This window comes from Ambystoma mexicanum, chromosome 2p (assembly GCF_040938575.1).
Source record: "Ambystoma mexicanum isolate Mex_15411 chromosome 2p, UKY_AmexF1_1, whole genome shotgun sequence".
NCBI lineage: Eukaryota > Metazoa > Chordata > Amphibia > Caudata > Ambystomatidae > Ambystoma > Ambystoma mexicanum.
Genome location: NC_090923.1, coordinates 342,474,829 through 342,488,386, shown reverse-complemented (window position 1 = coordinate 342,488,386; position 13,558 = coordinate 342,474,829). Strand labels below are relative to the sequence as shown.

At 42.0% G+C, this 13,558-nt stretch overlaps 1 protein-coding gene across 1 annotated transcript in view; it reads left to right on the top strand.

Moving 5' to 3' along the window:
* DNAH12 (dynein axonemal heavy chain 12) overlaps nucleotides 1-13,558 on the top strand; it is a 3,791,933-nt gene that overhangs the window by 3,079,780 nt on the left and 698,595 nt on the right. Inside the window, exon 60 of the mRNA XM_069643677.1 lies at nucleotides 10,061-10,201. Within this exon, the coding sequence (XP_069499778.1) occupies nucleotides 10,061-10,201 (141 nt within the window). The remainder of the gene's footprint in view (nucleotides 1-10,060; nucleotides 10,202-13,558) is intronic.

Genomic DNA, 13,558 nt, shown 5'->3' with positions numbered 1-13,558 from the left:
CGTGGAGACTTTGGAGAAGCTGAAGCGGGAGAGTGGGTTGGGTGTAGGGATATGGGGTGTAGGGCGGGGGGGAGTGTTGGTGGAGTAAGTAGAGTTGGTGAGGGATTCTTTCTTGTTATTAATTTTGATTTGTAGGCCTGCGACTTTGTTGGAGAGTGCGTTTTGGACACTGGTGCACCATTGTTTATCTTTCACACATGTGTTCGGGATAGGGACAGGTGTTTCCAACTCTTTGATGATAGTAAACAATTCTTTGGTACTGGAATTGGCTTGTGATATTCTCTGGTTATAAGATTCTTGTTTAGCGATTATGATTTCTTTTTTGTATGTGGAAGCTATTTTATTGAGGATCAATTTGTTGTTGTCTGTGGGTGATTGCCTCCAGACTTCTTCCTTTTTACGTTTCTCTAATTTGAGAACTTTTAAGTGGGTAGAGAACCAAGTGTTTAAGTGTTTTATCAGTTTGCTTTTTCTCAGTTTTAGCGGTGCAATAGAGTCTAGAGCTGAACGCATGATTTTGTTGTAACCTTCCACGAGGTGGTGCGGGTTGGAGGTAGCTCAGAGTTGGTTCAGAGTCGGGAGAATGAGGGGGATGACTCTTTCCGCTGTGATGTTTTTCTTGTTTCTCGTGGGGTTAGCTGTAGCTAGTAGGTTATTGGAAATGGGGCATGAGGCTTCGAGGGCGAAGGTAAGGAGATGGTAGTCGGACCACGGTTGAGGGGAGTTGGCAGTGATGGAGGCCACACAGTTATGGTCTGCTACCCAGTCAAGGGTTGGGTAGGGGTGGGCACTCTTTGGGAAAAGCCTAATTCTGACAAGGTATTGTCAATGAGGGTTGCCTGGTGGTCTTTGGGTCTTTAAGGCCTAGGTTAAAATCACCTAAAATGAGACTTTGGGAGGTATTTTTTAGGCTGTTGGTAAGGATGGTAGTGAAATCTTCCTCGAAAGACCTAAGGGACTGGGAGGTCTGTAGAATAAAAGAATGGTGATAGTTTGTGAATTGGCAGTAGGCAGCTTAGCTGTGAGAGATTCGCAAGATGTGAGGTTGTTTGTGCTGTCAAGTCTAATGTTAAGGTGTGTTTTGGCAATTATGGCGAGGCCTCCACCTCTGGATTCTATTCTGTCCTCTCGGAGGATAGTATAGACATCAGGGATAGCTAGCGAGAGAGCTGGGCCAGTGGCTGCATGGACTCAGTGATGGCTAGAAAGTCTCGTTTTTCTTCTAGAATGAGGTCTGCTATATCTGTGGCATGGGCTACTACAGATCGCGCATTAATTAAGGCGCCTCTAATGGGCTTGGCAATAGTTTTAGTGCGGGTAGGCATGGTGGCTGTGTTGTGAACCTTATACTTGGTCTTATTATTAGTTAGGTCATGCTTAGGACTGTTCATGGGATGGTTGGTGGGAGTGCCCGGGTGCAGAGGTGGGGTCCGGTTAGTCAGTTTAGACTGGGTTGAATCCCTGGCACAAGGCTCATATAGTTTGGGTAGTCTGGCTCGTAATCTGACATTTCTGGTGGATAGACTACATGGCGTGGAGAGATGGGGCAAGGTGGGTATGATGGTGAATGTAGGCGGTAGAGTCTAGACATAAGACATGATGGTAAGGGGAATGGTGCCTGTGGAGGCAGAGCTAGAGGTGAGACTTGGAACTCTAGAAGAGTGGATGAGGTGGAGAATTACTCTCAGCGGTGCTGAGAAGATGCCTGGTAGGTACATTCTGTTGGGTGTAGGTGAAATGCAACGATCAAATGGCAGGGCCAATAGAGGCTAAATGCAACATAGATGCTGAGTGCCGCGATCAGATGACAATGCAGCTAGATGCTAAATGCAACAATCAAATTGCGAGGGCAGCTGGGTGCTAAATGCAACAATCAAATGGCGAGTGCAGCTGGGTGCTAAATGCAACAAACAGATGGCAGGGCCAGTAGATACTAAATGCAGCAAAGATGCTAAAAGCAACAATCAAATGGCAGTGCAGCTAGGTGCTCAATGCAACAATCAGATGGCAGGGCCAATAGATACTAAATGCAGCATGGATGCTAGATGCAGCAAAATGGCAGGAACTAGTGAATTTCACAAATGGCTAGATGCAATATAACTAGGGGCACACTAAATCACGTTTACCAAAGGGGCTAGTTGAAACATAGATGGCAGCATGCTAAATCAATTAAACCACTGGGCGAGATGTATTCTCTAGAATTATAGCGGCGCAGTCAATCATAGGTGACTAGGGACAGAATAGGCATAGTCAAAAGCAGAGTCAAATAGAAACAGTTGCAATTACTGATTAATAGCATGAACAGTCATGATAGTTGGGCATTATTGTTAGGGCACAATCCGGCGGAGGTGGTGATCGAGTAGTCAGGCAGAGTAAGTGGAGAGATCCTTAGTGTTTCCAATCGGTGCAAGTGAGCAATGCGTGGGAGCACGTATACCGGTGTGATTGTGCAGCGGGCCCATGCACTTTGCAGGCAGCGCATATGGGTGTGGGGACAAAGAGACAGTTGTGGCCAATATATTTTATGTGTGTTGAGCGCGGTGCCGGTGTACTCGTGAAGCCAGTGCCAGTTGGAGACCTGGGCAGAGAACAGAGGGCAGGCCTTGCTTGTGTTACGGGCCGTATTACAGAAGACAGGGTTACCAGCATGTAAAGCGAGAAGTAGCCTTAGAGGTGTGCTTTTGCTGGTGGGCCGGTGCTCGCCAGCCGACGATATGATAGGCTATAAATACTGAATGAGGACCAATCACGTCGTGCTCCTCGCAGCAGGAGGATGTTAGGCTGGTAGAACGAAGGCAGGATCACAGGCGGCCATTTTGGAATGGCTAAGTCTCGTGGCATACTATGGAGGAAAGCCAGATAATGATGCTGAAGTGGCGTTAAAGTTCACCAAATGCCCGCGGGGAGAGTTTCTCATGGCGTCAGGCGCATTTTGCTTGATTTGGGCAGCGGTGTGGTGATTTTTCTGACCAATTCGAAATTTTGTTAAATGCTCTGAATGCAGCTGGGTAAGCCTAGTGGCCTACCTTGGGTGACTGGTTGCCCCAGGTGTTCTTCTGGGGTGGTGGGCACTGCTCCAGCAGTGAGGGGGGCTCCTGCTCCCCTGAGGACAGAGAGGGTGGATAGTTGGTTTTCATTGGGCTTTGGCACCGTGGTCTTGCACCTTGGTATGGATCAACATAGTGACCGAGCACAGAAAGCCTTTTGGGGTAGGCAGGGGTCAAGACTTGCGAAAAATCTTTTCCCGCCAACTCAAAGGGAACTTCATCCTGGGCTCACATTGCTAACTGGGAATTCAATTCCCACAGGTGTCAGACTTCGATGCCAGAAGGGGTTTGAAAGGTTTCAAGTTCCATATAGGCTTCCTCACATCCAGGTCAGTATCCTTTCGCAATCACAATCCAATTTCCTCTACTATTGAATAGAGCATGCATACCTTTTTTTTGGCGATTTGGGGCTTTTTTCGGACCCAAGTTTCAATCATAAATATGCATTAATATATTTTGACAGTCACTGCTGCATCATCATAAATGATATGATATATGATATGATATGGTATTTGTAACGCGCCTATAAATAGCCACATCAGTATCAAATTCTCACTTTTCTAGGATAGGGATGGTAGTTAGGTTTATGCCCAGAGTACAGCGAGTCTGTGCTCACCGAAGATGATAAAAAGTAATTACTAACCACGCAATTCTCAATAGGCATCTCTTAAAAGTTACACACTGATGTAAACCAGGATACATGATGTACTCTGAACGTCAAGAACTTAATGGCACCTCATGATGGGCAATACTATATGCTGCCCCTTATGAGTCTGAATCCTGAGACTTCTCAACAAATAAATATTTTGTAAATCACCAGGAGAAAAGAAAAAGGTTAATGCACCCTGCCTTGGAGCTACAGCTTAGGGCATTTGTTATTACAACCCACCCACTCTTTGATACACTTGCAATGACAATTAGTGTTTTGCTTGAGTTTTGTTTTCTGCCAGTTCATTTTGTAGTGTTTTGTTGCAGTTACTTGAACTGGTTCAGCCTATTTATGTTGTTGATACAATGCCACTGATTCTCAGATCACCTTTCAACCAAGATTAGTTCTGCCTTTCTATGCCTACTTTATACTAAAACGACAGCATCACAATGGTGTTTGCTAAGGCTATATTGACTTAATCAAGTGGCAAAATTTACTTCTCAAGTAATTCTCTGCCAAATACCGTGATTTCCATGTAGAATATAATGGCAACAGCAGCAGAAATGTTAAGTCTTCCTTTGAACAAGTACTCTAAAATGCATGTTCAATGTGTTAAAATCGAATATTACAGTATCCTTTCTCAACAGGTGAAATATCAGCCAACACACGATGTACCCTTTTCCCTAATGCAAGATCCATTGTCTCATCAAGTGATTAGACAGATCTGGCACACTGCATCATACTCTAGTTAATCTTGTTTGTTCACAAAGCAATTAAAATTACTTTAATATAACACAAAGTAGTTGTCAATAGAATTCAGCTGCATTCTGATGATCTTCAGTTACGATACATTGTTAAAACCATTGGATAGGTAGTAGGGGCCGTGATTTGTTTTGGTTAGGCCAGCTTCTAACTCTTCTCTGGTGTGTGGAGGTACATTGAGCTATGATGTGCGTCAAGTCTGGGAAAAGTGCATTTGAAAACCTCTACTCTTCCTTGCAGGCCCCCAGCTAGGATACTTGGACCCTCATATGCACTAGTGTATGGAAGGTGGAACCCAACAGGTGCATTTTCACTGGGTTTGCCTGTTTATTTTAATCCAAAGTTTTAGAGTGGTAGCTGCCCTTAGATGACTTGTCTTTTGTTAGAGTTTTTATCCCTTTACATTAAATGGGTTTGCAGTGGTTGATATAGCATCACTTGTCTACTGGGTCGCCAATCTTGACCATACTACTATCAGTATATCTTTAAATCTTTTTAGACCATGTTTTAGGTGGATATACAAATCTTTCATTGGTAATAGGCTTTACAGTCAAAGAAGTGAATAGTAAAAGAGCAGGCTGCAAGTATTTTTTAAACTAAGTTATTGCTACCATTAGCGACTGCTTGTTGTGTGATTATACTGTTTTTAAAGCCCATATTTCATATATGCTTTTGCATATTGCTATAAGAAAACTTGACATAAATGATAAATACAAGAGTGAGAATATTATTTTTGTTTCAATTTATGAATATCAAGAGGCACTGTCTTACATATGTAAATGCTTGTTATTTTAGTGACAGCACTATGTAGGGAGGTTAATGGTGGCATGTAATGTTAAATATTTGTACAAGGTAAATAGGAATTAGTTCATAGATGTTCTGGGAGTCGGCTCATAACAATATTACAGCACAATAGTAAGGGTTCCACTGGTGTAGTGTTTTTTTCTTTCACCAAGCGCAGAGATCCAACTCTTTCCAGGGCCTTAATTTGGGTACAATAGTACTCTTAGCTGTGAAGCCCACCACTGCCTAAGGTGGGCTTTTTGACCACTTTTGGGGTGGAGGGTAGGTTTTTGTAAGCAGGGTATGATGGAAATCATGAGGGTATTATACCATTTATCTAGAAAGTCATTTTAGATGCATTCTGGACAACATGCTTAATCATGCCATGCACAAAGACATCAGAGGTTTAGTAGGAGACTAACACAACATTTGTATATTTCTTACGTTTGTTCTCTGGTCAGCCCCAAAGCGTACCCACAAAGACTTTGCCATGGTTGTAAAGCATATCCGCCAAGACTATATATGTATGGCTGTTTTCAAGATTGCAACTAGTTATCTTGCTCTTACATTGCTGAAGAGACTAATAGATGCTCAGGTGAATCTCTCAAGTGCAGCATGTTTACCTTGAGAACAAGACCATGCACTAGATTATCAGTTTGCTACCTGGGCAGCTTTGAATTCTGAATAAACAGAAACACAAATATCATTTCTGGAGGCAAGCCTTGATACACTACTAGTATTGGCCATAGCAAACCAAAGATCCGCTATATCTACAGATAGAATATTCAAGCGTTTCTCTGGTTCAGCCAGTATTCTGTAATCATGGCTATGTTTGCTCTTCCATTCAATGGTCTCCACAAAATTTAGCACATCTTCATCTTTTGGGGAGGGTTGTATGCAGATGAGTCAGTGGGAGCAAAAGTTATACGGGGTACAAGGATATTGTTCCAAAGGTTTAATTCCCCAATGTCCCACTGCCTAGGTTTACACCACACATGTACTAAAAGCAAGTGTGTGCACACCTTATATCGTTTTTCTTATTTTTAGTTGCATTTGTTTGTGGTTTTTATAGCACACATCTAACTAGGAATCTAGAGCACTGGATAGATAATAGAAGGGGAGGTTACAGCCTATATTAGCATGAATATCCCATCATACACCCCACGGGTGGTATATATCTAGTAATACTGACACCTTTGTATTCCATGGAGAGAATGATCTTTAGTTCTTTTCTGAGTTGCAGGAGCATTGGTACAGTACTGATTGCGACAGGAATGGTGTTCCAGGAGTATGGGACGTAGCAATAGAAGGTCTGCTTCCTGGATTTATCTTTGAATGCCAGTTTAGTCTTGTGCCTTGCAATGTTGTGGCTTGTAGAGGAACGTGCCCTACCCGAGCCAGCAAGTTTCTTGACTTGTTAGTGTATGGGCAGCAGCTCCCTTATATGTGATGCATACAGTTTGAAGAGTATCCTGGTTTAGTTGAGTAGCCACTGTTTAGTGTAAATCCACTAAGCTGACAGTTCATATCCTGGAGGACCATTGCATACCCAGACACACGTAATACACCACCACAAAGAAATACATTGGAACATATGTTGTGGCTTCGCTGGACATCAGATTGATATTTGTGACTTGAGGTGGAGAGGGGCACATTTTAACTTCCATTTAAGGTGAGAGGTTCATGTACGAATAATCCTTCATGGAAGCGGGAAGGAGTTAAAATAGAGAAAGCTTGGGCAACCTGTAACAATAGGCTGCCAACAGTCAATGGGCCTCATTTCGAGTTTGGAGGTAGCCATGGCGCTGTTAGCGCCATGGCTGCCTCCAAAACCGGGTCTGACTCCGGTTTGGTGAGATGGGGACTTACCGGTCCATTCCGACCTTGGAGGGACCAGTAAGTCCCCATTTACCAAACCATTCCCCATTCCCATTTGAGCCCCCATAGGGCTCAATGGGAATGGGGAGGGCGCAAATAACGGCCCGGCGCATTGCAAGGCTGTTATTTGCGCCCTGGTCCCCTAACGGGAACCGTAAGGTACGTTTGGTCCGACCAAACGTACCTTACGGGTCCCGTTGGGGAATAGGGCGCAAAGGGATTACCGGCACCGGTGTCCTTACCGGTGCCCGGTATCCCTTTGCGCCAGGGTCGGAATGAGGCCCAATGTATCGTTAATTTAGGTAAAACTCAAAAAAGGGTACCTGAAGCAAGAACCCCCTTCATTAGTCGACTACACATGTAATCCCTCATCTCTTAGTTGATCCCTGCGTAAAATTAAATCAAACAAACAATCCTGTAACCTGTCCCCTGTCTATTTTCAGCCTAACACAAACCCTTGCTAATAGTTAAGGCCTTTGTATCTGACAATTCTGATTACTCCCAACACATACATTTCCCATCCCACTTTGAAAATGTGGTTCCTTTCAGTTTTAGACCACCACAGAAATTACAAAAGGCCATAATCCATCAGTGCCAAACATTCCAGAGGTCAAGAAGGTCCTGGAGTGATCCAGATCCTACTACTTGAAGATCTACAATCTCAGTCCAAGCTGGCAGGTTGGCTCCTTCTGTCACGTGTCTTGAGTGAATTGCAAACGTAAAAAGACAATTTATATATACTTTCTTTCTATGTGTAACAGATTGGTAGCTTTTGTGTAGTTAGGTAGTGTTTTGGAAGAGAATTATAAGACAAAAGGCTTAATTTGCAGGTAATGTAAGCAATCGGGATGCATAATGCCTCTTCTAGCCAGGGGAATGTGTTTTGTCATGTATTCTCAGGCAGTATGTCTGCTGCGGTGACAAGAAGAGAAAAGATGTTCAGCTCGAACGTTTCATGATGCCTGGGAAGTTAAGTTGTTAGCAAAGGCTCTGGAAAGAGGGGCTTACATGTAGATGTTGTTTTACCTTATGAAATAATGTGTTGGCCTCCCCTATGAGACCAGCCTAGACCTAAACAGACACTTCTTGGTACTTGAATGTTGCAAGTGGCCTTTCTACGAGAGAACAACTTTCCAGCCCTACCAGTCTTCCCCGCCACCCACTCCCCACAAGTTCATTTCAGTTTCTTTCACTGTATTTTGTGCTGTTAATGTTAATTATTCTTGAATAATACTATTGTATGTAGCCAGGAGAAACATTTGTTTTTCATCTGTTTATCTAACACCACATTTGCAAAAGAAAGATTTGACCTGTTTTGGCATCTGTCTGATATGAGTTTGTAGTTGGCAAAGAGGTGCGATATTAGGGAACAAGTACAAATAAACTTTATTGGTGATTAAAGTAAACACGCAAAATTAGTTCGTAGATTAAATGTGGTTTTATTTGTAGTATTCAAATCGCAGGTGTATCTTAATAAGGTAAGCATTTTAATTGCCACTTTGGTTAAACGGGAGCAGTTTTAACATGAACAGGCTTTAAGTGGCATTTAATCTAAACGTTTTCTATATCAAAAAAGTGAAATTTTCCCATGTTTTATCTTCCTCTTTGGTGTTTTAAATAGGATATTGCAGCGGGAAAAAGGTGCTCCCAGCGAGGAAATGTCTTGTTGAAAGTAATCTTCCTTGGAAATTACATTGTTGTTTCCCTGTCTGCTTTTCTATTATAAAACGCTTCTGTGAATAAGGCCCTAAAGGTTGAGAATGCAGTCAATACCAGTAGTCATTGACTTCAGCCTGGACATTCTGATTGGCTGCGAGGAGGTCCATAATGATCTCTGTGCGCTAATAACAAATAAGCACGTTTTTGAGCAAATGAAAAATCACTTACTAAGATAAATTAATCATATGCATGATGAGCATGATCAGCATTCCAGAATTGTTTGTAATAATTGTAAGTAGGTTGTTAGAAGAGACTGAAGATTGACATTAGGCCAACTGGGTGACAATAAAACATTTCAACAGCAAGGTTGGCAGAATGGTAATGCTCAAACCCTCCTCTATCTCAATCAAAGCATAGTACCATAATTATCTTAATATTCTTGAGTTCAAATAAGATATTACAACATTGCCGGCATACTGGCAGTAATTCCATCAGGATACCGGCAAATGGTAATACCGTTAACAGCACTCTGTCTGGCGGTATTACCACTGCATTATGAGTGCCGGTGACGGGGGTAAACCCCATTCCATGGAGCCCCCCCCCCCCATTTAACCGGTAATACTAGCTATTTGTTGCCGGTAAGGTGCTTGAATTACCTCTAGCTCTTATTAGCTGGCAAACTTGTATTTGGCTGGTGCGGAAACGTGCCTTACACGTTAATAAAAGCACGTTCATTCTGCACCAGCCAACTCATAATGAGGGCCACTGTCTCAGAGCAAAGCACAAGCTTCCCCTCCAAGGCTAGGTTTGCACTTAATTAGTACTCCTATCTACACTACATTAATACCCCTATTGAATCTAAATAAATAAAATAGCCGTTTAAGACGTCTTGCAGAACCACATGATGAAAAGATGTTTGTGACATGAAAACAGGGTACATTATTTTAGGTAAATCACAAGTCAATCTATGAAAGAGACCAATGCTGGAGGACAGTAGTAACAGGTGAATAGCTTTTTCCTAATGCCACATATTTAAGCTCAACATTGTATCCATACTAACTTGATAAAGACTGATATGTAGAACACAACTGTATTGACTTTTTATTTCATCATTCTGTAAAATAAATAGTTTCTTATTGGTAGTTTTGAGATGTCAACAGTAAAACATTTGCATGCGGATTGTGTGTTGTTAAGACTGACCCAAAGGAAAACATTTTTTAAAGTTCTTTATATATTATGCCTGCTTGTTGATCTGTTTCTATCCTTTTTTGTTCTTTTTCAGTAACAAATCAAAAATCTTGGAAAAACGCCTGCGCTACCTTAATGACCACTTTACGTACAACTTGTACTGCAACGTGTGTCGCTCGTTGTTTGAGAAAGACAAGCTGCTCTTTTCCTTTCTCTTATGCTGCAATCTCCTCATGTAAGAAGGACATGAGCTTTGCTTTGAATATTGTATTTACTGTAATTAATACATTATGGATCTGAAAGATAATTCTCCATGAAATATTAAACGTGCATGTAAACAAAAAATGTGGTGATTGATGTGATTAGGAATTTATTTAAATTGTATTACTGACCAGATGATGGTTTTAATCACAATACACGTGCTGCCATCATTTTATTTTTGATGATACCACTTGGTTCAGGAGATCATTTTGGACATTGTTTCTTTCAATCATTGTATTAGCCCATTTTATAAAAGCAACATGGACTCCACAGAGGAGGCTTAAAGGTTTAACCATAATGCTATGTAAGATTAATGTGCAATGTGAACTGTGAAAATGGCAAAAGTGCATTATCAGTGGGTTACAGCAAATTATTGTTCTCCTTCAGTCTCCCCCGGTTGCTCCCCCGAATCACTCACAGCCTCTTGTAAATGTTCCTCTTTGGCTATAACATCCTTTTGGGGTGCTACGAATGGGTACCATCGCTGAAGTACTTGCAGCAGTTTGCAATATGGTTTTCTTGTCCTGGTCAATAGGTTCCACTACTCGTTCCAGAGCTAAATATGGGTTGGAAGGTCTATAGATTTTCTACTGGTCCCCTGATCGCCCCTTCCTCCCGTGACTGAGGTTCATGATCCTGTATCTGTCAAACGTGCTCTTACTCTCTTTATCACTGTTCCTATGCTCATTTGATCCTGTAGGCCTACAGCCTCCCCTCACCTCAGGCTTTTATGCTATTTTAGGGCTAACCTCCTTAACAGCCCACCACATACTCATTCTTTCTCTTGCCTCCTCCACACAAGTTGTGGACATAAGTTGTATCTTGCTCTTACTGGCACGTCATCAACACCTCCAGGGAAGTCCTAACTCTCCTCCTCTTAGTCGCTCCTCCACTTTCTCTGCTCCACATCTGTTCCCTTCCTCATCTACTGGGGTTATTCATCCTCCAGGCTCCGCAACTCATACTCCATTCCACCATCATCTCTCCACCACTTCCTCTCCAACCTGTTCTTAGTCCTCCTCCTTTGATTTAACTCTTCTTATGCTTCCCTTTGTTGTTTCTTTCTCTCACCTCTTGCTTAAAATTATGCACTAGCTTGCTCTCCCCCACTCCCTATTAACTTTTTACTAACTGTATCTCTAACTCCCCTAACCTCTCCTGCTTCACCGTCTTCTCCTTTATCCTTAGTGTCTCCTCCAACTTCCACGACTTCCACACCTCCAGTCTCTCCTGCACTCCCAACCTCCCTTCCCCTAAGGTGCACCCCACAGAGAGCGCTATTCTGCTCTCCTTCTCCTGTATCTTCTTTTCTGTCACCTTGTTTAATAATTGACGGAGATGTCTTCTGTCAAGAATCTTTAATTTATATAAACATTCACAACATTAAACAAATCTCATCTCTCAGTCAAAGTTCTCTCTTTCAAACCACAGCACCTTCCCTCCCCCCATCCAGAAAAATGGTCAACCAGAGGTTCACCATTGTTTTTCGTTCCAAAGATCATGATGTTCTAGGTAGTGTGGGATATATACTACTAAACATTCCAATGAGCAGAAGCCTGTTCTTCAGATCAGGATGGTAATTAAATGGGGCAAATACTATAAATTTGAGGCCATAGGCGGATGTTTCGTTCATAAAGGAAACCATTCTGCTTTTATATTTCTGATGTGTTTATAGAGATATTGGATCAATCTCGCTATGTGATACATCTGTGTGCTATGAGTGGTATCTGGCTTTCTACAGACATTCCTCTTTCGATGATGTACAGGCTCTTCCACATGTCACGCTGCATACTCTTGCTGCCAGTAGTAAGTAGTGAACTGTATGCGGTGACAAATAAGATGTGAGACCAAAAAGCACTGACAGTGAGTCCAATCGTCTGACAATACCATCTGGATGTTTCACCCATGCCAGACCCTCTGCTCAATAATCTTGTTCAACCACACACACACACACCACATGTGCCACTAAGTGGCCTTTTCCCACAAATTCTCCAGGATCTATCAATGACAATGGTAACATCTATGTAATAGTCTAATCCATATTAGTTAGACATTTATGCCCTTTAACTCTTATCACATAGGAGTAACCGTCCAATAGAGGGAAGCCTAAGCTTAATCAAAGTAATGCCCCTTGCAGATAAGGAACTTTGTACATTTTGGAAATCAGTCATTTAATTGGTGAGCTTTCTGGACAATTTGTTCTTCCATTTATTCTGCATAATCCACCCTTTAGGTTAGAGATCAGGTATAGGCAGTAATGAAACTCCCTTTTAACCTAGTTGACCCACCCTTTCCTATCTTTCCTCACACTAGTTCTGGAGTCTGGAGTATGTTTGCATGCCCTATATTAAAAAGAAAGTGTAGAGGCCATAAACAAATAAAGGGGGATGGCCAGGTTGTTAATTACTATATACGTCTATGATGTCTACAAATCTAAGGGTGCTAAATATTGGATAATTTGTTAAAGTCCTAGGGTTTGTTGATTTCAGGACCCATAAACATTCACCCACTGTAACTGGTTTCAGGTCAGTGTTTTCAAGGATCACCCATTGTTTTGTTTACATTATTCTGTATAAAATCTGAATTCCCTCTCAACGGTTTGGCTGTAAAATATACTTTCATATCCAGAAAATCTACATAGCCAACAGGGAGACAATAAGAGGGAATCAAATGGGACTCCCGGGTGATTTTTAATCCACAGAAACTGGTGAAAAATGTAACACCATGCATACATTGTTCTTCTGGTACTGCTCGGATGGTCGATGGCATATTTGTGAGGTAAAGTAAGATTTCATCTGTGGATATTCCTATTCTGTTTTCATCTTGATCCCTTGTATCTGTGAGCTCTTTCTAATCCAATCTGCCATTGGTTGTACAAACAACACAAATAAAAAGGTGCATACAGATCATCCTTGCTGAGTGCCACTCCCTGAGTGGATATTTGGCGAAGCAACCCCATTCACTCTAACAGTGACGAATAAAGCTCCCTTACCCACCTCATCCAATTGAGCCCACAACTATAGAACTTCAGCTTTTTTTGGGAGAAAAATTAATCTCAATCATTCAAATGCCTTTTCTACATCCAGATAAGCCGAATTAGGTGAGCTGGAGAAAGACTGGATGTGTAGATTAGATCTATGGTCTTATATATATGTTATTGTTCCATCATGAACCTCACTTGATCCAGATGGACGAGGTCTAGAAGTAATCTATCCAGTATAGAGGTCCATAGTTTCATACATGTTTAGCATCTAGAATGAGTAGGGATACTGGCTGATAAGAGACACAAAATCCTGGATTCCCCTTCCCCTCCTTAGGGAACACCAAAATA